At 52.4% G+C, this 26,941-nt stretch overlaps 1 protein-coding gene across 2 annotated transcripts; it reads right to left on the reverse strand.

Moving 5' to 3' along the window:
* Positions 1-559: 559 nt before the first annotated feature.
* On the reverse strand, positions 560-25,958 carry LIMA1 (LIM domain and actin binding 1). 2 transcript variants are annotated; one of them, XM_027732182.2, is made up of 11 exons: positions 25,878-25,958; positions 21,855-21,990; positions 19,816-19,861; positions 17,325-17,693; positions 13,132-13,216; positions 12,020-12,180; positions 9,114-9,218; positions 6,528-6,582; positions 6,095-6,210; positions 3,301-3,434; positions 560-2,847 (listed from the first exon to the last, which is right to left on the reverse strand). In XM_027732182.2, exons 2-11 carry the CDS (start codon positions 21,971-21,973, stop codon positions 1,845-1,847), a joined length of 2,193 nt encoding a protein of 730 aa, XP_027587983.2. In that variant the 5' UTR covers positions 21,974-21,990; positions 25,878-25,958; the 3' UTR covers positions 560-1,844. The 2 variants fall into 2 exon arrangements, with proteins under 2 accessions (XP_027587983.2, XP_027587982.2); XM_027732181.2 differs by having other exon boundaries at positions 13,132-13,219.
* Positions 25,959-26,941: the final 983 nt, after the last annotated feature.

The following is a 26,941-nucleotide window of genomic DNA, read 5'->3' on the forward strand; positions in this document are numbered from 1 at the left end:
AGCAGGAGCTGCCTCTGGGAAACACGGACACACAGTGTCACCTAGTGGCACCATCCCCATCCCGGCCTGGCTTCCAGTGACAACCCTGGAATTCCAGTAGGAACACCGGGAATTCACCCGTCTTCTCCCTCAATCCCTTCACGGCCCTGGGGAGGAGGACTTGGAGGGGGGAAGGGGCTGGAAAATTGGGATTGTGACCTCATTGTGGCCTTCCAGGACCTGAAGGGAACCTGCAGGAAAGGGGGAGAGAGACTATTTCCAAGGGCCTGGAGTGCCAGGACGAGGGGGAATGGCTTCAAACAGCCAGGAGACAGGGTTAGGTGGGATATTGGGAAAAAAATTCCTCCCTGGGAGGGTGGGGAGGCCCTGGCACAGGTTGCCCAGAGAAGCTGTGGCTGCCCCTGGATCCCTGGAATTGTCCCAGGCCAGGTTGGAGCAACCTGGGCCAGTGGAAGGTGTCCCTGCCCGTGGCAGGGGGTGGGAATGAGATGATCCTTAAGGTCCCTCCCGACCCAAACCATTCCAGGATGATTCCATGAAAGGAGAGATGAATCCAGGCTTCCATTTTAATGCAAATGACCGAACTTTATTGAAGGGTTGGTCGGCAGCAGAACTGTTAAGAAAGCAGAATATTTTACACCTCAAGTATAGGTAAGAGCTACTTCTCTTGAGAGTACAGTACAAATAAAAGCTAATACAAAAGGGCCTCCCCCTCCTCCTCCTCCCCTCCGTTCAAGAATTTATTATTTGTAAAATAAACAAAGTCAAGTTTAAAAACGTTCTAAAGCCTCAACGCTGGCAAGTCAGAAAGTGTCACTGGTTGATTCCAGAGATTTATTTATTTTTTTTTTTTTTGCAATGCAGCATCATTTCACAGCTGTAAGGAAGAGGATTTATGGCAGCTTGATACGAGCAGGATTTCCAGAGTCGTCAGAAGGCCTTAAAAAAAAATCTTATTTGCGGTTTAAAACGGCGAGGAGGAAATTCAAATAATAAAAACAAAACCAAAAACGAACCGAACAAAAAAAAAAACACCAAAAAACTCCACTTCAAATGCGTGTGAAATGCAGAAGTAATGCCCTGCAGGCTGCTCCAAAAAAGTGTTCACTCGCCCTCAAAGAGACCTGGCAGCCGGCACAGCTCCTGGGAAAGCACTAAAATACACGTGGGTCCAGCAACGGGCACCCTTCCAGTCGGGCAGGGACAGAGGGCAGGGACTCCCCAGCCCATCAGGGGCGGGTCTGAGCCACAAAAATTCACATTGCACTCGGTTCCAGATGCTCTCGTCGTCGGACGCCACGCACGGAAATGGTTTTTTTTATTATTATTATTATTATTATTAAAAAAAAAAATAAGAAAAAAAAAAATATAAAAGCCCAGTTGTGCCCCTTTCCACGTATTAAAGTGCATTTTAAGTGACCATTTTTAAAGCAGGCCAAAAAGTCCCTTTGAAGTAGTTGGTCCCTAAGCACTGCAGTAGCATTTGGAGTGGTACAAGTGGCGCGTTCCCGGCCCACCCCAGCGGAATTCCACAGGTTGGTGGTGGAATTCCATGAGCTGTTGGTCAGTGGAACACGTATTTAAGCCCAGAGGGATGAGACAAGCACAGGACAGCCCCGTGGGCAGACATCCCCTGCTGCTGCTGTCCCACAGACACTCTTTGCACCCAAAGAGACCCTTTGCAGGCTTCCAGAGTTTCCCAGGTGAGATCGTTTGGACGTGGATTCCCTTGACGTGGCATCGCTTCGTGGAGGAGAGCTGTTTGTTAAAGCTAAAAATAAAAATACCCATTTCCAAAAGGCCCAGCACCTTGCAGCAAGTTTCCTAGTGAAAAAAAGGCCAATTTATTCTTCATCATCATCGTCGTCGTCATCTTCATAGTAACGGTTCCTTTTGATCTGCTCTTCCACGGACAGATCCTCCACGTCGTCGCCCTCCCAGAAACCCACGTCCTGGGATTTGCGGTGCTGGTCCGGGGAGGGCTCCTTGGCAGTCACCACGTGGGCCGGGCTGGAACGTTTGGGAGAATTTGGCTCCAGGAGCTCTTCCCCTGGGATCTCTGGCTCTCCCGCAGCGCGTTCCTCCTCGTCTGTCTCCACACCCCCCTGCCCGTTCTCCAGGACGCTGAGCTCTGCCGTTCTGACCCCGCACAACTCCTGCTCTTCCTCCGCCTTCTCCTCCTCATTCTGGACGTTCCTGGGCTCAACCTTCTTCTCCTTTTGCTTTTTCTCCTCTCTCTCCAGCTCCTCCCCCTTCCTCCACGTGTCCCTCTCAGCTTTGGGAGGAGAGGGCGAGTTCTCTGCCCTGTGGCCCCTCACGGACACCGTTCGGAACGAGGCCGCCACCGTGAAGGGGCGGCTCCGCTCCTTCAGCGAGGAGGATCTCCTCAGCTTCTTGAGATCCAGATCCACCTCCTCCTGCACGTCCGGCCTGGAAACCTCTTCCTCCGGGGGCCACTTGGGTTTGAGCACCTTGATGCCCTCCTCTAAGGCACTTCCCTGGACGCTCTGGTCGGAGGGAGGGGGCCAGGCGATCCGCAGCTTTTTGGTTTCCGCCGGCCTCTCTTCCCTTTCGGGCACGGCCGAAGCTTTGGCCTCCATAGTCGCCGCCAGGACCCCGACCTTTGCAATCGGGGCGTCCTCCACCCCGGGGCTCTGCGGGGCTTCTGTCGTGTTCCCCCCGGGGAGGGTTTTCTCCGGGGATTCCTCACCTTCCGCTCTGCCCGCCCACAGCTCCTTGTGCTGTTTGTGCCCGAAGCCCTCGTCGTAGTTGCCTTTGGATTTGAAGAGCTGGCTGAAGTGGGGTTTGCAGTAGATGTTCCCCCGCAGCGACGCGTACGTCCCGAGGCTGGGGGGGAAAACACAGTCAGACATCAGAGCTCAGGGCCACCAACACCGGCCTCTGCTTCAGTCGTGTCACTCAAGAGACTCTCTCGAGTGTGTTCTTGAAGCTCATTCTGAAAGTGGTGGAAGAGTGACACGCTCAAGAGACTCTCTTGAGTGTGTCACTCTTCCAACACGTTCAGAACGAGCTCACAGCCCCCAGGGTTTGCATCCTGCCTGGCTCTTTCCAAGAATTCATCACCGAGCTGGACGCGCTGGTTTTCCCCCCCCCACCATAAAATCACATCAAGAGGTTTAGAAACTGCACCAAAGTGCAGAACCAGGCCTGTGGAACCCCCCTGGCAGAACCAGGCCTGTGGAACCCCCCTGGCAGAACCAGGCCTGTGGAACCACTCCTGGGATGGCTCCTAAGCCTGAGCAGAGGAAAGCCCCCTCCCGAGGGGAGCAGAGCGGGTACCTGAGCTTGCTGTTGCAGTAGGAGCAGCGGAAGCAGCTGATGTGAAACACCTGCTGGTTGGCAAAGAGCCTTTCCATGGGGTACACGGTCTTCTGACACCCAACACAGGTCTCCTTCATTGGCAACTGGAATTTCTGCGGGGAGGAGAGGAGAGTGTGTGAGCTGGAAAAGGCGTCGGCCGCCGGGGGCTCGGCCTGGGTTCCCCCCCGAGCTCTCCCCAGTGGGCTCTGGTGGGCAAGGAGGTGGGAAGAGGCTTCACCAGACCCCCAGGGCTGCTGTGGCTCGACAGCCAGCCAGGATTTTACCCCAGTGAGCTCCACAGCTCCACCTGAGCAACAGTGAAAACACCAGAGCTGAGCCGGTTCCCAAAAGCTGAGTAACCTCTTCCTGCAGCCTCAGCTTCTCTTGATAGGAAAATGATGAAACATCCATTACAGTCAGGGTGAGACTTTACCAGAAGAATAAAAATAGTGCAGAAAAAACTGAACCCTGGAATGGTTTGGGTGGGAAGGGGACCTTGGTGATCATCTCGTTGCTGTGGGCAGGGACACCTCTCACTGGAAGAGCTGAAGCAGCCTCAGAAGGTGGAGGGTGGGAGAGGAAAGGAGTGAAACAGGCTGCTCAAGGGTTTGAAATAATCCACTTTTGCCAAATCTTCCCTCTCAAAGAGGAGGAAACAGTCTCAGCCCCGACAGAGCAGCAGGAAACACTCCCTGACTTCACTCCCAGCTCCATCCCAAAGAACCCACACTCAGGTTTCAGGGCTCAGGGCCCCCCAGACTCGCTGAAGGCTCAAAGTGAGCAGAGCTTTTGAGGTTAAACAGCTAAAATTCTGCTGTGCTCACTGCACTGCCCTGGGGGCTCAGCAGGAGCTGAACACTGAGCAGTGGAGGGGCACTGCTGTGACTTTGGGGTTGTTTTCCAACAGCACCAAAGAAAGCAAAAAACACTGTCCATGAGAAAAGGTGCCATCTGCTCCTTGGAATCTATTAACTCTGGCCAAGGGGGGAAGACACTTTGCAGGAAAAATTAAATAACACAGTTGAAAAAATTGGCAGTTTGAGGCTGATTTAGTTGATTACAACTAATTTGGCAGCCGGGGAGGAGAGAGCTCAGGCTCTGCCCAGACACACTCAGAGCGTGGCTTTCCTTTGACAAAGAATTACCTCCTCCTCCAAACTTACAAAAAGCTTTAAGGAGAAAAAAAACCCAAAAATCTGATGGCTGAAGAAAAAAAACAGGAAGGCCACAGGAAGACATAATCACAGCAATTTATTTATAACAGCCCAGGAACAATGGCCAGGAACGAAAGTTACGGTCCGAGGGGGCAGATTGCTGAAGGCAGGGCCAGTTTTTGTCACAGCCAGAAAGTTTGCTGCCAGTTTAATTCCATTTTAAATGGCACTGCTTGAGGTTACAAGAGATTAAAAGTCCTGATTGCCACGGGTTGGCTACCAGAAATTCAGAGTTCCTCCTGAAAAAAGAATCCACGATTTCCAGGTGCTGCCGAAACTCTGAATTTTGAGTCCCTAAATGAAACCTCAAAAAAAAAAAAAATGCTTGCCCATTAAAAAGTCTTCTCCCTGAAGGTTTAAGTTTTGCACAGTGATGGAGGGCCCTGGTCCTTCTGCAATCACCCCCCCCATGCAAGGAGAGGAACTTACTTGCACACAACGGGCCCTATGTCTGTGGAGAGGCGTTTTTGGGGGGTGAAGAGACAGGAATTCCTTCCCAGGATGCTACAAAAAGGAGCTACAGGAGGAAGGTGAGGCCCAACAAATGTAAAAAAAAAAAGGACTGGAGAGAAAGCTGAGAGTTGAGCTCACATTAGGAGGGAAGCAGAAGGCAGGAGGAGAGGTTAGGAACCAAGAACAGGAGACAGAAGCTGGAAGAGACAAATAGGAACCTCAGGTGAATAAACAGCAGCTGGGTTTCTATCTCACAGTGCAGCATCTAAAGCAGTAACGAGGCAAAAAGGCTAAAAAATGGTTCTAATGATACAAAGAGAGCAGAGAGGACCAGGACCAGAGATCACACAACTCCTCCAGGCAGCTCCAGTTCCCCACCCCGGCATTCCCAGCTGGGAAAGCCACATCTCCCTGATCTCTGAGGTCAGTGCTGTCCCTCCCAAAGATGGGCCAAACCAACAAAAGGCCAGTTGTTTCCTCAGGAGTGAGCCAGGAAGTCTGTGGCAGCCCAGGGGGACCCTCATCCCAACTCCAGACAGCTCATGTGATCACAGCACCCAGCACTGCTGCCCCTTGGGGTCTAAATCAGATTAACAAACACATTCCTGTCCCAGAGGCTGCTCTGTCGCTGCCCTGAAGGAACTGGAACATCAAAGACCCCTGAGAAAGCCCAGCCTGACCTTTCCAGAGCCAGGCATCACAGTGCCCTGACTGTGGAGCTGCTCCCAGCTGCAGCTCCCTTGGGAGGAGGGTGGGAAGCCGAGTGCCAGCGTGCTGGAAGGCTCTGGAGATCATTCCCAGGAGCTCAGGGCCCACCTCTGGGGGAGCACTGACAACCCCCTGCCACCCCCCCTTCTCCCACACCGAGGAGGGGCAGAGTCTGTGGAACAACAAGCAATTCCTGACCCAACCTCTGGAGGAAAACCCCCTTTTCGAGGTGTTTTCCGTCCCGATTTAAATCCTTCCCTCACAAACACAGCCTGGCCAGGCATCAGCCCACTCCCTGCCAGGCCTCTGTGCCCACACTGAGGGTTCTCCAGCACCAAACAGGGATGTCAGATGGTTTTAACCCCCCCTGAATGCCTGAGACTGAGGAGCTGTGTTACCTTCACGGCTTTGGGTGGGGAGGCCTCAGCCTGGGCAGCTGCTCTGGCCCCCACGTTCTGCTGCTTTGTGCCAACAGGTTTCTGAGCTTCTGCCTCGCTCTCCGAGTTCTGGCCAGCTGAGGGAGCAGAGGAGGGAGAAAAAATGCAATTACAGGGAGGCTTGAAAGCTTTAAACCACGGGCAGCTCGTGCTCACGGGGCATTAGGCATCTGGGTGAAAAGGTGAGGAAGCTTTTAACACTTAAAAAAAGTGTTCAACCAGGGCAAACAGGAGTTACAGATGTCTTAGAATTGCAACTGCAAAAAACTCTGAACGTGAGAGAAGTCCTTATCCAGTGGGAGTTGGGCACAGGGCAGATCTTGAGCACAGTCTGTGTCAGTGGATCATCTGAGGGGGCTGAGCTGAAGCATCTCCCCCAGCCCTGTGAGCTCACCGTGGCCATCCTCCAGCAGGGCAGAGGGCACAGAGCTGCTCTCACCTGCACAAACCTGCAAGAGAAGGAGACAATGAGCCCCCCTGGCCTTTCTGAGACCTGAAGAACCCCAGCAAACCCCCCAGGCTGAGGCAGGGACAGACCCCAGGGGCTCAGGGACAGACCCCAGGGGCTCAGGGACAGACCCCAGGGGCTCAGGGACAGACCCCAGGGGCTCAGGGAGGGACTTGCTGGGTTTGCTGTGTCAACACCACCAGTCCTGGCTACAAGGCAAACTCAGAGCTGCTCTTGCAATGTTCAGATCCTCTGAACAACATCATCCCACTGTTCACACACACACAAACATCATGTTCCTGTTTCCCCCAGCACCTGCAGCTCGTGCACCTTGACCTCCCACCCTCCAGAAATGGTTTGTTGAGGTTCCTCCCAGGTTTTCTCTCTTACAAATCCTCTGACAGCCCCCCCAGGCCAGCACAGTTCCTGGAAATCTCATTTGACCAATCTGTGACATTTAAACATTCAGCAGAGACTGTGCTTTTGGAAAAAAAAAAAAATAAAAATTAATAATAACTTAAAAAAAGGAACAGCTGAATTCTAAGAAACTTTTGTAGAGCCAGACACCTGCTGGGACAGACGTGCTGGATCTGTATCCTGTTCATCCCCTTTTGGAAACAAATTCATATTTAAAAAAAAAATAAAAACATTAAAAAACCTTTTAGAAGAGTTGGATCTGAACGGTTTCAGACACTAAACAGACTCACGGAATTGTTTGGGTTGGAAAAGACCTTTAAGATCACTGAGTGCAACCACGAACCAAACACACAGGTAAAGCTCTTGATGCACAGTCCTTTATTCAACTTGGCACTATTGCTATTAAATCAAATAGTTTTAAGTATCTGCACCCAGGACCTAAAGCACAGTAACGAGATTAACTGCAAATCACCCCTAATTCACTTGAAGGGCTGAAAAGTCCACTGCCAGCACCCGAAATTTGCAAATTAACGAGTTAATGAGAAGGCAAATTGCATCTATTAACATAAAAAAACCACTGTAACCCCTGATATGGGCTGATAATTGCCATTGAGAGGCTGGGACAGCCCCTGGGACAGTCCCTGGGACAGTCCCACCCGTGTGGCCCCCAAATCTGTCCCGGGGAAGTGGCAGCTCAGAAGTGCCTTTTGTTTCCTCCCAACGGCTCTAATTAGGCTCATTCCCAAAGTTCACCCCAGCCCCTTTTCCAAAGGCTCCCAGACAAGGTCCCATTCAGGTTCTCCCCTTGCACCTGGACACCTCAATGGGTGACTCTGCAGTCACAGGGATTTTATTCAAACCTTCCCCTCCCGGAGGGTGGCAGAGACTCTGCTTTAATTCTGATTTAACAGGTGCTCTTTTAATGAACTCACCTCTGAGCACGGGGCAGTTGGACCCAGAGCTGCTCAGCTGCCAGGGAGGAGCAGCTGAGAAGCCAAAGATTTGGCCCCTTGCCCGAGGGAGGCTGGAAAGCTCTAAAAGCCCTCCTGGCATTAGGCTGCCACGTGTTCAGCCTGGCTGGGCCACACAGTACCCCAATTATTGTTATTCAGCTGCTTTTATCCCCAGCTCGGGGCACAAAATGCTCCAGGCCAATTCACAGAGTCTCAAAACTGAAGCTGAAAAGCAGCAGCAAAGCCAAGCTGCCATTCCCAGTTACCTTAAAATTGAGCTGCCATTCCCAGTTACCCTAAAATTGAGCTGCCACACTCTGTTACCTTAAAATTGAGCCACTAAATGCAGAAGAAGCAGTGACAAACTCCTTTTACTCCTGTCACACAAAGCTCCTTGTGGTTTGTTTGTTTGTTTGGTTTTTTTTTCCTGGTGTGGATTCTTTTTGCTTATTAAAGAAAAACCCATCACGAGACAAAACTACCAACAAAACAAATAAATACCTGGCTGTGAATCATCTTCCCACAGCGAGGGGACATGACACAAAAAAAAAACCCTTTAGGTGGCTTCATCACAGCCAACAATGAAACCAAAAATCCCTACCAGGACAAATGAGGAAAACCACAAAAGCATCGAGGGATTTGGCCACAGGGAATGGTTTGGGTGGGAAGGGACCTTAAAGATCATCCAGCTCCATGGGCAGGGACACCTTCCACCAGCCCAGGTTGCTCCAACCTGGCCTTGGGCACTTCCAGGGATCCAGGGGCAGCCACAGCTTCTCTGGGCAACCTCAGGGCCTCCCCACCCTCCCAGGGAGGGATTTCTTTACTGAAAAATACCCAAAAAGCAGGAGGCTGAAGGGCTCTGCACAGCACAGACACATCACTGCTGAGCAGACAGAGAAGCTCTCCAAGAAAACTTATCTCTAGACATTCTCTTCCACAGAGACTCACTGGCTTATAATCCAGAGACAGTCTAAAAAAAATCATTACAAATAAAAATTAAAACTCAGGGAATTCTGCAGCATGGGACTCATGTGGAGCAGCTGCTCATCCCCAGTTCCTGGATGGCCTGAGGAGTGTGGGACCAGTGCCTCAGCTGTGCTCCCACAAACATTTCCACCTCCAGGGAAGCCCCTGGTCTCCCCCAGCACGGGCATCTTACCTTCTCCCCATCCTGACAGGAACTGGAGTCCTCACTGGGTGCCACATTCTCCTTCTGCCCAGATTTGTAATTCTTGAGTTCACTCTCACTGCCTTGAATCTCACTCTAGAGGACAAAGCACTGGGATGGTGACAGGTTCTTTTCCCCTTGGGGAAAAAACAACTTGCTTCTTTATTTTTCTCAAAATGTTTTTTTTTTTAAATAAATGTTTTTCTAGTACTTGAAGTGATAATTAAGGGAAGGGCCATAAAAACCTACAGACACTTGGTGAGTGACACATCCTAATGAGGGGGAAGGATTGGGCTGCAGGATTTTACTGTGCCCCATGGAGGGCACACCAGTGTTCTCCTTAACAACCCTTCCAAATTCCTGTTTAAAACCAGCTCTTAAATCCCCTGCCCACTCCACATCTCCCTCTTCCAGAAATGTGAACTTTTCACTGGGAATGACAAGTATTTCCAGACAAGAATGGTGCAGCTGCCAAATAAGACTTGACATAAAAGCAAATCCCACTTCTGCTTCAAGTCAAAACCTTCATTCTGCTCTTCCCCCGAGGTTTCTGCTCTTGACAGACTGACTTAAGATCTCCACAGAAGAACCTTTCAGGCTTAAAAAGGGAGATAAAACCCAGTGGGACCTCGTGTTTCCTTCCTTGCCACAGGACACAAGAGCAGTGGGAGCCTCGTGCTCCTCACGAGGCCTCTCCTGTGGGACATCAAAGAGGAGCAGCCCCAGCCTCTCCCTGGCTTTGGAGACAAGTCTGCACAGAACCAGCCACATCCAACAAGCCTGGGACAATGCTGGAGTTGGAATCCTGCCCAGAGCTGGAGATCTGCTGTCCAGCACCTCTCCCTCCCCTCCCTGCACCCCTTGCAAGGCACAGAAGGGCTCCTTCCTCGCCCTCACTGCAACCAAGGGCCCAGCAGTTTTAATCCAGGCCTAATTCCACCAAAATGCCCCAAAACAGTTGTTCCCAAGAGAGGTTCTGCCTTTCCTTTGCAGCCCAGAGGTGAGAAGGGCAGCACAGACCCCACACTTCCACACCAAAGGAGCCCTGGGTGCTTTCCCAGCAGGGAAGGAGAAGATCCCAGGGAAGGAGAAGATGCCAGGGAAGGAGAAGATGCCAGGGAAGGAGAAGATCCCAGGGGAAGGAGAAGATCCCAGGGGAAGGAGAAGATGCCAGGGAAGGAGAAGATGCCAGGGAAGGAGAAGATCCCAGGGGAAGGAGAAGATCCCAGGGGAAGGAGAAGATGCCAGGGAAGGAGAAGATGCCAGGGAAGGAGAAGATCCAGGGAAGGAGAAGATCCCAGGGGAAGGAGAAGATGCCAGGGAAGGAGAAGATCCCAGGGGAAGGAGAAGATCCCAGGGAAGGAGAAGATCCCGGGGAAGGAGAAGATCCCAGGGAAGGAGAAGATCCCAGGGAAGGAGAAGATCCCGGGGAAGGAGAAGATGCCAGGGAAGGAGAAGATCCCAGGGAAGGAGAAGATCCCAGGGAAGGAGAAGATGCCAGGGAAGGAGAAGATGCCAGGGAAGGAGAAGATCCCAGGGAAGGAGAAGATGCCAGGGAAGGAGAAGATCCCAGGGAAGGAGAAGATCCCGGGGAAGGAGAAGACCCCGGGGAAGGAGAAGATCCTGGGGTTAGGGCTGCTGCTGGAACACTGGCACTGCAAACACCTCAGGAATCCTTGTCTGCTCTGGTTTATTCTGCCCTTCCCAAAATGGGAAGGGATTCCTGCCAGGTGGGGCATCCTGAGAGCATCAGGCTGGACTGACCCTAAACCCTGGGGGGGCTGCAGGAGCCTCAGGAGGAATCTCCTGCCTTTGGGATGTGGAATTGCAGTGGCCCAGCCACCCCCCTGAGCCCCAAACTGGGAAAGGCAGCAGCAAAGGAACCCAGGCAAGGCAGGGGAGGCAGGAATCAGCAATTAGCTTAATCAGATTTGCTGCACTGCCTGCAACAAAGGACTTTCCACTCATGCAGGGGAATTTTTACTGGGCTCCCCCCTCCCACAGCTGGAGAATCAGAGCCAGGTGGAGGTGAAATTCAGAAATCACTGTGGATGAGGCTCTGCCCCTCCACAGAGACCCCTGGGAAGCAGATCCTCCTCCAGGGGAGAACCTTCCCTTTGGCTTTCCCAACTTAAAAAGGCCCTTGTGCATCACTCTGGCTAATAAAAGCAACACTTGAGCAATAAAAGTTCCCATCATTCAGCAAAAGCATCAGAAACTCCCAGCAAATGTAGCTGAGGAGTTTTTAACTCCCAGCAAATGTAGCTGAGGAGTTTTTAACTCCCAGCAAATGTAGCTGAGGAGTTTTTAACAAAAGCTGAGATTCCTGAAGCCTCCCCAGCTGCAGCACTTCATTAATTGCTCATTTCCTGCTCAAATACCTGCAAAACAGGCAGAGGTTCCTTCACTGCAAGAGTCTAACTGGATTCAGAGAGAGGGGAGAGGCAAAAGGGAGGAAACCTGAGTGGAGATCCCAAAGCCCCAGACTTTGGGATCCAAGGCACTCCCTGTGCCTCAGTTTCCCCCAGCTGGGAGCTGATGGGACAAGAGCTGTGGTTTGTTCTTTAAAACCAAACCAACAAACATGCAGAAAGCAGAAGAATGCCAGTTATGCTTCAGAAGGACCTCAGCCAGGGTGCCAGCAATTAATTCCTTGGAAAGCTTTCAACATCATTCCAGGAAGATGGAAAATATATTTATTTCTTCCCTGCGGGCTGTGGAGACAACTCTTCATCCAAAATTCCTCCCATGGGCACAGAGTTAGTGTCAAATAAATAAATTAATTAATTAAAAGAGATGGCATTTCTCCTCGAGCAGCCTGGTTTCCACAAGACCTTCCTCCCAGTCTCAGCCTGGGGCAAAAATTCCCTTCCACCCAAGCCAAAAAATGGACTTACCATGGGAGTGAGGGCTGAGGGAGTGCCCTGCTTGGACACAGCTGCCTGGTACTTGGCCAGCCTGTCCTTTATGGAGCTCTCTGTCAAACGAGGCATGTCCAGGCTCCTCCTGGCATCTGCCTTGTCCACACTCAGCCCTGGGATGGTCTCTGCAAGATGCCCTGGCAAAAAAAAACCAAAAAAAAAATCACATGAATAATGTTATTCCCTGTGCTTTGGTCTCCTGTGCTTAAGAGCAGAATGGTTTAAAATTCCCAGCAAGGCTTCACTCATCAAATGGGAATGGTTTAAAATTCTTCATACATTAAATGGGAATGGTTTAAAATTCTTCATACATTAAATGGGAATGGTTTAAAATTCTTCATACATTAAATGGGAATGGTTTGAAATTCCCAGCAAGCCTTGATACACTAAATGGGAATGGTTTAAAATTCTTCATACATTAAATGGGAATGGTTTAAAATTCCCAGCAAGGCTTCACTCATCAGATGGGAATGGTTTAAAATTCCCAACAAGCCTTGATGCATTAAATGGGAATTTTAAACCATTCCCATTTAGCCTCAATACATTAAATGGGAATGGTTTAAAATTCCCAGCAAGCCTTGATACACTAAATGGGAATGGTTTAAAATTCTTCATACATTAAATGGGAATGGTTTAAAATTCCCAGCAAGCCTTGAAACATTAAATGGGAATGGTTTAAAATTCCCAGCAAGCCTTGCTATATTAAATGGGAATAGTTTAAAATTCCCAGTAAGCCTTGAAACATTAAATGGGAATGGTTTAAAATTCCCAGCAAGCCTTGAAACATTAAATGGGAATAGTTTAAAATTCCCAGCAAGCCTTGCTATATTAAATGGGATGCTGATGGACTTTCCAGCTGGGAGGTGGCTGCAGCCCCTTCCCTTTGGGAAAGGCAGACATTATTCCACAGAGTCCCTGAGGCTGGAAAAGCCCCCCAGGACCCTCCAAGTCCAACCTGTGACCCACTCCCACCTCGTCCCCCAGCCCAGAGCTCCCAGTGCCACATCCAGGGGAACCTCCCCTGTGCTGTAGCAAGCAGATTGACTTTATAAAGTAAATTAAACCCCAGCCCCGGGGTGTCCCCTGACCTGCTCCGGCGTCGCAGTCCTCCGAGGAGACGCTGTTCTCCGAGACCCTCCTGCCCAGCGCCGTCCTCCTGGGCTCCCTGGGGACCTGCTGGGGACAGAGCCACCCCCTGAGCTGCCTGCACACCCAGGGGCTGCTGGGGGTAATCCCTTAAGAGGCCCAGGTGTCACTAGCAAAGCTGCTTGGCCGGGATGAACGAGTCTGGCAGGTGACATCTTATTTAAAAGTTTGATCACAGAACCGCCTGACCCTCGGTCACCTGGGGAACACCTTCCCTGCAGAGGTCACCTGGTGCCCTCTGACAGCTCTCCTGGTTGGAAAAGGAGCACAGGGGGTCAGGTTTTCAGGCTGTTCCCACTGCACACACGAGCTCTGGCGCAGATTTTTGCCACTCGCACCATTTCTGTTGAGCTCTAAAATCAGGGGAAGGGTGAAAGGAGAAGCCACCCGAAATCTGCACTGATTTTCAGCCACAGGAAAAAGGAACTGGTAGCATTGTAATAACAGTTATCTCGAGTTACCTGCTTTGATTTGGACAGTTCATGCATTTGGTACCAAATAATTCCCTAATTAGGCCTGATAAAGCTGAAGCTTAAGCAGGAGAGCAGGAGAGATAAATATTCCCAGATCTGCAGGATAATCACTCCCTGCCAGGCTGCAGAGCTGGACAGGGTGTCCCTCAGCACCACACAGATGCTCTGGCTGCCTCAATCAGATTTTACACTTATTCGTTGGACACCAACTCCCCAAAATCCAAATCCCAACAAAAAGAAACCGTGAAAAGAAGTTTCCACAGCTTTGATAAAACCTCCTGAGCACAGAGTTCAGCTGGACCCCACCAAGGTGGGGTTGTTTTCACAGCTGAAAGCCAACCCATAAAATCCTAGAAGGTGCTGGATCTTTTGTTGCCTCCCTAGGAAGAGTTAAATCACAGCTGGAAATGCAGACTGAGGCTAATGCAGGGAGGAAAAAAAAGGCAGGTTTGGCAAGATGCTCCAACCACACATTCCCCCCTCCCCACACTTTTCCAACGAGTTTCATATTTGCTGCTCACCAAACTGAAGGAAATTCCAAAGTTTATTTTAACACTGCTCTGTAAGACAATCACTGGGAAAAAATCAGGGCTGCTTTCCATGCAAACAGCAGCTTCACCAGGAAAGGAAAATGCAGCTGGAAAACCTTTTTTTTTTTTCCATTAGGATGGGAAATAGTTTCTATTTCTGTGGTTTAAGGGCTTTGGTAACTTTTCTTACTGGAAAAGAGCTTTAGCTCTGACAAGTCTTTTCCTTCCCTTGATAGGCTCGGGCTGGGAGTGCCTGCACTTGTAAGGACTTGCAGATTCCTCATGAAGGGTGAAAACTGCTCTTAAATGATCCTTATTCAGCCAGTGTCCCCTTCCCTGTCACCCTGAGTCCGGGGTTCTTGCTGCTCAGAAATTTGTTAGAGGTCAGGGATATTTCAATAAACCTCCCAATATTCAGTAAATCTATAAATATCTATAAATATACACGTGGGTTTTATATCAACAGTTTTGTGTTGGGGGGGGGGGGAAGCAGAGTAAAAGGAAAAAGAAGTTTAACAGAGGGAAGATGAGGGACTTTCCCCATCACAATCTGCAGGGACCAACTGCAGGGGATCAGTGGTTCGTGGGAGGTAACACCCCTCACGTGGAGGAATTCCCAAATCCCAACCTTGGGCACGTGCTCTCAGTTCCTTCACAGCCCTGGATCCCCAAGGCACAGCTTTGGGAAGGAGAGGGAACATTCCTGGGGTGTGGAAAGCCCCAAGTTCTCAGCCCTGGGCGAGGGCAGAGGCACCAGGAGGGTGGTTAAAGCTTCACCCTGGGGCACAGAGTTGGGAAAAAAAAAAACCAAATCAAAGTCACACCTCTTTCATTCCACCCCAGATGTGTGCCCTGCACACCATGGCCCTGAAACCCAAACCAGCCTGGAGACAACTCCGCCAGAAATGCTGCTCTTCCTCCTCCTCCTCCTCCTCTGATCCCCCCCGGCTGTGCTTTCACTGCCACTTCCAGGAGGAGCCCTTCGAACATCAGGGCTTTTATCACCCCCAGGCTGAGCTCAGGCTGAACTCCAGCCTGCCGTGCCTGCCCCTAATGGGATTAGAGCAGTTTGTTCCCCTGAAAACGCAACAGGGGAGGATCTGCCACCTCTCCGTTGCAGAATAAATGAACAAAAGAGGGAGGTTTTGCTTCTAAACCTGAAAACGAGAGTAGGTTTGTTCAGAGAGGGAGATGGAACCAGGAAATCCAGGCTCTAATCTGGATTCTTGCCCCAGACCTGCCCAGGGACCAGGAAGGTCCATTTACTGTTCCAGTTCACCCAGATGTTCTGTCAGCAAAGCTCTGACAGCACTTACACCTGAAGTAAATTCCCAGGAAAGCCTCCATCCCTCAGCTGAATTTACAGTCGGGCTCCGTGATCACAGAGGTATTTTCCACCGAAAAGATTCCACGGAGTTTTGCTCAGGAGAAGCCTCGGGAAAGAAGTGGGAAGAGGCATTGGCCACACTCACAGCAGGGCTGCCGTGGCTTCCACTCCACTGAGCCAGAGCTGTGTCCCCCCAGTGCCAGCTCCCCTCACTGCACAGGACATGACATCACCCTCCTGCCCTCAGATCGATTCCCAGAACCAGGAATTTAACTCCACAGACACCCCTTCCCCCCCCCTCCCACAGTCCTTAAACTTCCCAACACTCCGCGCCTTTTTCCCCTTGTAAAATTAAAGGCTAACAGATTAACTTGGGAGAGGGGTTTTGAACCCAGCCTGGCCAGTTCCATCCCTCCTGGACGGCGTTTCCTGTGCTTGAGCTGGTTCTTAACAACGCCCGAATTACCAAACTCGACAAAAAGCATCGGCTCCACGTTCGCTCGGGTTCCAAAAACAATTTACTCCCCAGCCTGAGATAAAGTTACTCGAAGCCCATCTGCAGGATTCCAGTGGAATCCTGAGTGATGAATCCCGAGGTCAGGGAAGGGCTGCCGGGACATCGCCCTCCCCCACGGGGGACAGGGTGGGCAGCTCTCACAGCATGACAAAGGCTCCAAAAAATCCAGAGTTGTGAAACGACTCCACGCGGACCCAAACCTCGCTCCGACACCGACTCGCTCCCCCGAGCCCTAAACCGCTGCCCGAAATGTGTTTGTTTTACCCAGCACTTCAAGAAAAACCACCCGCAAGCAGAACAAAGCCGGGAGGAGGGGAAACGGTGAGAAAAACTGGAAAATCCACCAGCATCGGGGCCCCGGGACCCGCGTTTCAAGTCCCCGGCATATGCAACTCATTTTGGAGTTGAGCAATTCCTCCCCCCCCCCCCCCCCGGGGACACTCGGAGTCCACACGCGGGATCGGATTTCATGAGCAGTCGGAGGAAAAATGCGAGCCCCGAGCATTTGCAAGTCAAAACTAGCGAGGGCAGGAGCTGCTCTGGCCATCTCGGCTTCGTTTTCCACACCCCCCCCCGGTGAGGGATTTTTAATTTTTATTTTTTTTTTCCCCGATAAGAAACATTTGTTAAGATCCAGAGGTGTGGGAAGATGGAGGAAAAGATGGGAGTATTTCAGAATGCATATTTATATGTATATATGTGTGTATATGTGTGTATATATATATATATGTGTGTGTGTGACTCGTGCTGATCCAGATATCAAAACCTCTCACTCCTCAGTGCTTCAGCTCGACTGCTGAGCTCACCTCAGTTACTTCTTCTTTCATATGCAGATAAAAATACGTAAATATATAAAATTAATAAAAATACATAAATATATAAATATATACATATACAAATGTATACATATATACATATGTATTTTTGCACAATTCCTGCTTATGTAACTCACCGCAATCCTCACACGAGGCAGAAACAATCCCGACCTAATAAATTCCGTTTTCTCCCTTCAACCGGACCCTTCCAGGAGCAAAAACCATTTCACCCCAACGAGCCACCAGCTCCCAGCGTCCTGCACGCACTCGAGAGGCTCCAGTAAGTCGTTCCCACCGCGGTGTGAGTTATTAAACCCCACGATGTTCTGCTTTTCTCCCCCCCCGAAACAATGCACACGAGATTTGCAGAGCCCGGAGCCGGAGCCACTCCCTCCCGGGGTTTTCCTGGTGCTCCCCGGAGGAGGCAGCGGCTCCAGCTGCTCCCGGGATTTCGGGAAAGGAGCGCCCCTTACCTTGGGCTGGGGGGGCTCGCCCTTCTCGAACATCATCTTGAGCTTGCTCAGGGGCACGTTGTACTTCTCGATCCTGCCCGGGGGCTCCGCGCCCTCGCCGGCCTCGGGCTTTTCCACCTCCCTGGGCTCTCTCACGCAGTTTTCCATGGTGGCACCCTCCGGGGAGCGGGTTCTGGCCTTCGAGCCGTCAGCGGGGGCAGCTCCAGCCCCCGGGGATGGGGAAGGAGCGCGGCCGGTGCCGACCTTGTGGCGAACCTCGCCCCGCAGCGATTCCCTCCCGGGCTCCGCTCCCGGCGCCGGCTTCTCCCACTTCTTCTTCAGCACGCTCAGATTGCCCCTGGGGAAGTGAGGGGGCAGGTTTTCCGCGTTCTGCAAGGGACAAGGAGTTAGTTCCGAGCTCTCCCAAGCGCTTCCTTTCCCATCTGCAGGAGGAAGGCGAGGGCTCCGCGCCGCTCCCGCTCCCGGCCAGCTGTGAACAGTTCCAGCTGTGCCACATGGAGAAACATCCAGGACAGGGAAGGAAGGAGGGGGGGAGAGGGGAGAAAAAAGTCAGGAAGTGAGCAAACAGGATGGCCTTATAAGGCAAAATGGGAGTCAAACCCGAGGGGTTAAATTCCACACAAAAGGCTCGAATCCACATATGAAGGAAATGGGACCCAAAATCCACGGGACAGGAGCGGCCACAGGGGAGGGCCCGACCCTGCAGCGTCTTCAACAGTTATCAGGCCTTCCCAAAGCTACAGATCAGTCCCCAGAAACCACTCAGCCCTTGGGGGTTTGTATTTCCACTCCCAGGTAACAGCAGCACTTCAGCCCCGAGGGATCTGAGCAGGATTTCACAGCACCCGGCCCAGGGCTCCAGCCAAGCACCCACAACCAGCATCCCCCCACTCCTCCTCATCAATCACAGAATCACAGAACTGTTAGGGTTGGGAGGGACCACTGCCAAGGCAGGATCACCTGGAGCAAGTAGGTTGTTGAATGACTCCAGGCAGGGAGACTCCAGGACCTCCCTGGGCAGCCTGTTCCAGTGCTCTAATAACCAGCAATTTGCTGGGATTTTTCTTCTGTTCCACTCAGGCCACTGAAAGCTCTGCCAAGGACAGGCCCAGGGGGTCACAAACACACCTCACCCCTCCAGGGAGCACCTGGAGCATCCAAGTGCTTCCATCCCTCCCATGCAAGTGCTTCCATCCCTCCCATCCAAGTGCTTCCATCCCTCCCTTCCCAGAGCAGTTCTGCTCCAGGCAGTTCCCCCTCCCCAGAGCAGCAGCCCCAGCCCCTGTTTGCTTCATCCCAACCCAGTACCTGCCACCATTGCATGTTTCCTGCCTCTCCCCTACAGAGACCACTCCAAACTCATTGCAAGTGGAGCAGGGCCTGCCAGGCTTACAGGAATTAACTGGGATTAGCAGCTATATTGGGATTTAAGTCTCTCACCCTATTACTCTTCTGGTCCCATTTTGAACACTGCTTTTGCAAATTGACTTGAATCCACCTACACTTCCACCAAAAAAAACCAAAAAATTTAAAAAAATCAGCCTGTTTGCTGACTGCATTGAAAGGAAAGCACTGAAATGATAAGGGAAATGTTGTAATGGGACAGAAATCCTGGAGGTTGCACAGCAGGTTTCCATGGGAACACCTCTGGAGTCCCTGCACACTTCCTAACACGAGTCCCTCCTGCTTGGGATTTGCCTGTTCCCTGATGACAGGGGGACTGACAGACACAAGCACGAGCAGTGAAGGGAATTTCAGACCCAAAAGTAATTTTCAGGGTGCTTATTTTATCCCCCCTGTATCCCAAACAGCAAAAGAGTGACGCCCCAAGAACTAAGGAACTCAAGGCAGCGACTTTCCTCTAGATCCTGAAAATATTGGCAGTCCTTTTAAATACTAATTACCCCGAGGGCCTGCTTAGGACAAAGCCCTGCAACCTTCAGGCCTGGTGTTCCAGCCAAGGTTCCCTGACCCCGGAACACCAAGTGCAACAGAGGGAATGTGAGGCTGTAACAGAGCCAAAAAGGTCGGTGCTGCCTCATCCAGGGGCATTTCCAGCCCTGGAAGTCACTCCAGGGAAGATCCTGCAGCTCTCAAAGACACACACGGATTTTAGGGAGGCTGGAGGCCTCTTTTAAGCACTTTTCAGTTTGGTTAAGAAGGGAAGAGGCCACACAAGTGCCTCCAGCTAAGAACAGGAGGTGGGTGTTCATGGCCCGTGGTTAACTCAGTTTGCCTTTTGCTGAGGGGTGAGCTGGTGATTCAACAGAGCTTTGGGCCAGAAGCTTCATTTCCTTTCCTTTCCTCCCCTCCACACTGGGAGAAGGTGTGGAGAAGGAGGCAAGAGCAAACACTGTGTCTAAGCCAAGTTCTCGGCAGCGACTTGGACATTCCAAAAATCAGCTGTCACAGCAACACTGATGCAGGTGATCCATCCTGATCGTGGGCTCTGCTCATTCCCAAGGAAACAAATACTTATGCAAACACTTACACTTCTTTTCTTCTCAGCAGTGGCTTCTTCAGCAGCTTTCTGATACCTTTGAGAGGGAGAAAAACCAAACAAAAATGACTTTTTTTTGACTAGACTGAACACTCCTGAAAAGACAGCTGGGATTTTTTTTTTTTCCCCTCCACCAAGGATCTCACTCCCCAGATCCATCAACTAAAACCAGAGGCTGGACAAACAGCAGCAAATGACACAAAGCCAAGTGACAGACACATTTTCAGTCACCCAGTTTACAGTAATAACATCCATTAATGTTTCTCACTCCCTAAGCCCTCTGATTCCCAAACAGAGACAGTTTACCTTGGAATAGCTGGTATTGTTTCCGCCACCCAGCTGTCTGCTGTGCCCCCCTCGCAGGAATAACTCAGCTCTTTATCCAGCAGCTGCTGAACCAGAACAAATCCCAGCTTGGCACACCCCAAAACCCTCCCTGAGTGCCAGTGGATCTGACTCTGTGGGCTGGAAACTGCCCCCATTCAGCAGTTGCCTCCTGAGCAGCTGAGCCAGGGTGGCAGCAGGAAGGGTAATCACAGCCCTCCCAAGATAAGCCAGCCTGGATCATGAATCAAAGTCCTTTAAGGAGCTCTAGGAGGGAACTCCCTGCAATCTGCCCCCGGGGGGGGAGTCCCTGCACTGTTCCTGCACCACACTTGGTGTCTGCAACGTGAAAATTAGGGACAAATTTTGCCATTTTAGGGAGAGCTCTGCTTTTCGGGGAGAGGGAACATCACCCAGTGTCTGCCTGGGCAAAGGGTGTTTCTGTTCTCCTTATCTGTGGAATTCTGCTTTTGACTCAGCTGTGAGTGTGCTGCTGCCTCCCCTTTAATCCCTGCAAACACACTCACCCACCTCTCTGCCCCACAAAGGGTCCAAAATTTGAGCAAGACGCGCTGAGAAAGTGCTGCTGTGAAAAGAGGGATCAATACTGGGAGAAGCAACCAAGAGGGACACGGGGATTAAGTCAAGTACCACCTGGAAAACACAGGAGGATTGAGGAGCCCCAGCCCTTCCCAGCACAGGGCACTCACTGCTTGGATCCCTCCCGTTGCTGTTTGTCTGCCTGTGACCCGACAAAACTGATTACGGGGGGACGGAAAAAGAAATGTTTTCGCGTACAAATATTTGGGTAACAGCGTTTAGAAAAATTACCCTCCTCCCTGCAGGTGTCAGGGAGCAGGACCGTGTTCTTTCCAAGGAACTGACACTGCCTGTGCAGGGGGGACAGGACTTGATTAAGGAATAGCAGTTTGGATTACTCCCAGTAAGCCCTTTTCGAGGGATTATCAACATTTAGCAAGATGAGCAGGCCCTGTAATCAAGCTCCAGCGAGTGAACAAATTACCTTAAGGAGGCAGTGACAGCAAAGAGCTTCTCCCTGGCCCAGAGACCCACAGAGGAACTTGGAGATGTGCAGTTATCCCTCTCTTACACAGTTTCCCCCACACTCAAGATCCAAACGCCCCTAAACTTTGCTCCATTATTAATGCAAGATCCCAGGAGACTCAGTTGCCCCAAATCCCACTGAAAGTCCCAGCTGCATCCTATTATAATTCCTTAAGGAAATAGAAGCTTTTCCAGGAAACATATGCAGGTTCCCACCCCTCAGTGTGTACAAGATTTATGGTTTAACACTTCATCCATCTCTCAGAGGAAAGGGAAGGGTAATATTCCTCCTCTACCCCAGTCAGGGGATACTGGGAAAAGGTTCCTCCCCCAGAGGGTGGCTGGGCAGTGGGCATGGCTTCCCACATCCCAGTGCTCTGCCCCTCAACTCCAAATTGCAGCTGGAAGTGTGACAGAAAATGATCCCCTTTAGCCCCTTTAGCAGAAAGAAGGTATTCCAGCTCTGGCTGCTGAAACAAGGCAATGTCAGCAAGGAGAACAACCTTTGCCCAGCACATCCTAAACCAGAAACCTCAGTGCCTCCAGCTCTGGGGTGTTTTGAAGCAGCAAAGCAACTGTGAGTGCAGCAGTGCCTGCCCAAGGGAGCAGCTGTCACCTCCCAGCCCCACAGCCCCACTCACTTGGAGAACCTCTCGGCCAGGGCCGAGGACTTGCTCCTGTTCACCAGGGAAAGCTCCTTGGCAGTGATTTTCAAAGACTGGGAGGCCCATTGTCTTCTGCTGAACGGGGAAGGCTCCATCTTATCTCCCCAAATCCCTGTGAGGAGGAAGGAACGTTGTCAGCAGCAGGAACGGAGAGCGGGGAGGAGGTTTCAGAGTGATTTGTTGCCGTCCCCGTGCGGGTGCTCCCAGTGCCACCAGCCCCAACCCCACAGGATCCCACCCATCAACTGACTTAAAAAAAAAAAAGGCAGCAGATGCCAATTATGATTTCCTCAGCAGATGCCACCGAGGTGGTGCCCTGATAAAGCCTCCAGGAGGGGGTGAGAGGGGCCGGAGGATTCCGGAGGGAGGATTCCGGAGTGACGCTCTCGTGTTTCCCACACACACACCCCCCCAGAGGAGCTCCAGGAAGCCCCAGAGTGCCCTCAAACCCAAACCTGCTGGCATTTATGCAAGAGGGCTCGAGTTATGAAACTAAGAGGATGTGATTCCTGTGCAAACATTTGTCGTTCACTCTCGTTTCGCCCTCGGTTTCCTCCTCGAGCTCAGACCCTCCTGTCACAACAGTGACCACTTAAATAACACCAGTCACCTCAAGAACAGCTCTCACTCCCTCCCCATCCTGCTGGAAACGGGATTTTGTCCAGCTTTTCACCACCTCAGATTTATTTTTTTACATGCTTGGTGCTCTTTTTGTGGAGGAGGAGGAAAGGAAGGGAGATTATAATTTACAGAGTTCTCTGATAAGACAAAAATAAAAGCCTGTAGGGAAACGCCTTTCCTTTTTTTTTCCCCCTCTTTTCTTTTCTCCCTGGTCCCCACGTCACACAATGCCAACTGCTGGGGCTGAGCTCTTCCTTGCATTTTCCATTAATTCCTTTAAGGGATTTGAACAGTCACAGAACTCTGGATCCAGTCTGAGGCCAGGTCTGAGGCCAGGTCTGAGGCCAGGTCTGAGGCCAGGTCCACTGGACGACTGGTCACAGGTAAATGGAAACACCTTCAGGCAACAGTGGATCAAAGGGAGGGATGAGGACAGTCCCAAAATCCTCACAGGTGTGGAATGCACCTGCTCAGAAATGAGGGAGACTTGGGATTCTGCAAGGCCTGGGGCCAGGAGAATTCAACTGCCTGGGCAGAGCCTGCAGCTCCCAGGGCTGGAATGGGAGCACTGGGAATGGAGGAGCCTCTCCAGGGCTGGAATGGGAGCCCTGGGAGTGGAGGAGCCTCTCCAGTGCTGGAATGAGAGCTCTGGGAGCAGAGGAGCCTCTCCAGGGCTGGAATGGGAGCCCTGGGAGTGGAGGAGCCTCTCCAGGGCTGGAATGAGAGCTCTGGGAGCAGAGGAGCCTCTCCAGTGCTGGAATGGGAGCCCTGGGAGTGGAGGAGCCTCTCCAGGGCTGGAATGGGAGCTCTGGGAGCAGAGGAGCCTCTCCAGGGCTGGAATGGGAGCCCTGGGAGTGGAGGAGCCTCTCCAGGGCTGGAATGGGAACACTGGGAGTGAAGGAGCCTCTCCAGGGCTGGAATGGGAACACTGGGAGCAGAGGAGCCTCTCCAGGGATGGAATGGGAGCACTGGGAATGGAGGAGCCTCTCCAGGGCTGGAATGGGAGCTCTGGGAGTGGAGGAGCCTCTCCAGGGCTGCTCCTGCCGCTGTCCTGGGGATGCAGTCAGGGAGAAGAGGCCTTTCTCTCACATTCCATAAGCCCCCTGATGTCCTGGAGAGACGTGCCAGGACACATTTTATCCAGACAGGGATTTGGATGGAGCTCTCAGACGTGCAGGTGGAACTGTGGAGGCAAACAAGTGGCGCTGGTTTTGTGGGGATGTTGAAACACCCTGAAACCACTTATCAACGTGAGAGGCACCCAGAGCCCCTTCCAAGCAGCAAGAGAACCTCACACTGCAGTTACTTTCTGAAATTCCTGCTTTTTTTTGAGCACATTTTTACATCACCAAGTCCCCCCCCTCCACTCCCCTGTGAGCCTCTGTCCAGGCTGCACTGAGAGGAGGATGCTCTGCACTTGTCTGGCCTTTGACAGCTGCACAAAAGCACCACCCACAAAGACAAGGGGCTCATTTCCATCTCCTCCACTCCTTAAAAATCATATTGCCTGCACAAACGAACCAGTGTTCCCGTGACTGCAGGATGCAGCTCCCAGTCTCACACACACACACACAGAGGTTACAGACAGGAAAAAAAAAAAAAAAAAAATCTCACAAAAAGAATCCTGTCCACACCAAAAACCCAACGCTGAATGAGCCGTGCCGTGCCACAGTTTGAACTTTGTTTTATGACTAATCTGGAGCCAAAGGGAGCTCACCTGAGGCCCTGCTGCAGTTTAAATGGCCTTTCACAAACACAGTCAGCTGGGCCCGGGGAAACAGGAGCGGGGCATTCACGGGAGCTCCCCTGGCACAGGGAACAGGTGCCCATTGACACACGGAAGGACAGTTCAGTGAAACAAAACCGAGGGGCAATTGTTCAGAAAATAACCCTGCTTTGGATGCCTGAGCAGCATTCCCAGTGCAGCTCCAGCCATCCCAGTTTGGGGCTGCACCTCCTCCCTGTTGGGGTTTTTAATGTTTCCCTGCCGTTTCCTCCATCACAGCCACGGGCACATTGAGCCAAATCAGGCCTGTTTTGGCAAAAAAAATCTCTTTGTAAAGGCAGCACCAGCTGCTGGGACCTTCAAATGGAAAGAGAAGCAGCATATCTGGAATCTCAGTCGCCAGAAATGACACGAAACGGAGCCCTGAGATGCCTTGAAACTCGTGCTCCCGCATTTTTTTTTAACGCCATTCCACATTCTTGGGGCTTTCTCATTCATTTTACGGCTTTGGTGCTTTCGAGCATCCCCGGGCTTCCTTTGCTGCTCCTTCCGAGTGATTTATCCCCAGTCACTTCAGGAAAACACGCATTAAAATTTTAACAGGACCGTGAGCGTTCTGCAACGGGACACGTGGGAGGTGGCACCGAGAGACGGAGGAGGGGACGGGGATGCCAGAGGTGTGCCAGATGTTAGGGAAGGGAAGGACTGTGATTTAGCCACCTGAACGCACCAAATCCAACCCCCCCCCCCCGTAACCTCCCCTAGGAGTCCGACAGCAGAATAAAAATCCCTCTGTGTCTGGAAAGATCCCGAAGGCAAAAACTCCTTGTTACCCGAGGTGGAAGCGGGTGACTCACTCCAGGAAAGGGACACCCCGCGGGCACCACCACGGGCAGCTCACGGCAGCCAGAGAGGGGGGCACGACCCCCAGCCCTCCCTGCCCCCTGGACAAGCCCCCAGACCCCCTTTTCCCGATGGAGGGGGCTCTGCCACCGAGCCCCGGTGCCCCCTCCGGGCATCCCGGGGGGGACGTTCGGGTCCAGCTCGGACCCTCCCGCGGGACCGGGACCAGCTCCGGGCGGACCCGCTGTCGGGAGGGGGGTCCCGGCGGTCCTGCCCCCCCCTCCACACGCACCTGTCCCGGGGGGGAATCCCAACGCACCTGTCCCAGGGGGGGAATCCCAACACACCTGTCCCGGGGGGGGGAATCCCAACACACCTGTCCCGGGGGGGGGATCCCAACACACCTGTCCCGGGGGGGGAAATCCCGACACACCTGTCCCGGGGGGGGGGAATCCCAACACACCTGTCCCGGGGGGGGGGAATCCCGACACACCTGTCCCGGCCGAACCGGGGGGTCCCCATCGCACCTGTCCCAGCCGAACTGAGAGTCCCAACACACCTTTCCCAGCCGAACTGGGGGCGTTCTTAACACACCTTTCCCAGCCGAACCGGGGGGTTCCCAGCGCACCTCACCCAGCCGAAATGGGAGTCCCGACGCACCTTTCCCAGCTATACGGAGGAGGGCGGGGGGGCAGCACACCTTTCCCAGCCGAACACCGGAGGGGTGATCTCGCTGCACCTTTCCCAGCTATACGGGGGGGTCCCAACCACTTTTCCCAGGTATACGGGGAGGGGGGGTCCCAACTCACCTTTCGCAGCTATACAGGGGGGTCCCAACGCACCTGTCGCGGCCGAACCGGCGACTGTCCCCCCTCAGCCGCCTCAGCGCCGGGCAGCGCCTCTGGCCACGCCCCCTTTCCCTATGGCCACGCCCACGACCCGCCCCTAACCACGCCCCCTCGCAGGGGTCCGCCCCCGCCCGTTTCCCGCCCTCGGCGGCTCTGAGGGGCCGTGAGGGGAGCGGGGGGGGGGATCTGAGGGTTCCTCGTCACGGAGATGCTCCAGTCCCTTCATCGCCCTCGCAGCCTCCACTGGACCCGCTCCATGTCCCTCCTGTCCTGAGGAGCCCAGAACTGGACGCAGATTCCATAGGTGCCTCCCCAGGGCTGAGGGTCGCCCGGCCGAACCCCCCCGCCCCACACACGCACACACACAGGTGGGCTGGGGGGCTCACAGGTGCTTCCCAAGCCTGGCAAAGTGAAGGCGGGATGAGGGGTCTCGGGGTTGGGGCTTGTCAGACCCCCCCCAAAGCCCTTTCCGTGGCTCCCGAGGTCTGAGGGAAGCTGCGCCCGCTCCGGGTTCAGAACCTCCCACGGCCTCGGTTTGTTTGGGAAACAAGAAAAAAAAAAAGGGTTTGTTTGAAAACGAGATAAAGGAGGTTCAGCGGCCAGAAGGGACACTTGGCATTCCTGAGATAGGGAACATCCCTGTGTTCCTGTGCTCCCAGCCAGCCCTGCGGCTCCTCCGGGAGTTTATCTGAGCAGTTCTCTCAGGAACAGCTTCAGGTGTCCGTTTCTTTCTCTCTCCTTGTTGTTTTTCCCTGATGTGTCAGGTACCAAATTCCCGAGTTAAAAGCAAATAACGGTGTGTGTCTGGTTATCCAGCCCCGCTGCACCTGTTGGACGTGGACATTGTCCCCACAGCTCGCTTTGGGCTGCCCCAAATTATTGGGACAAATATATGTGTTCCTTTGTCCTGTGCCTGTGGAGCAGCTCAGGATCTTCTGGCCATTAAGACAGGAAGTGACTAATTAAATTAATACGTTGGTGTTACTTTTATGGCAGTCTCAGCACTGACATGTGAAATCCAGTCA

The sequence above is a fragment of the Pipra filicauda genome, unplaced genomic scaffold (genome assembly GCF_003945595.2).
Source record: "Pipra filicauda isolate LSUMZ 115617 unplaced genomic scaffold, ASM394559v2 scaffold582_size373904_pilon, whole genome shotgun sequence".
Lineage (NCBI taxonomy): Eukaryota > Metazoa > Chordata > Aves > Passeriformes > Pipridae > Pipra > Pipra filicauda.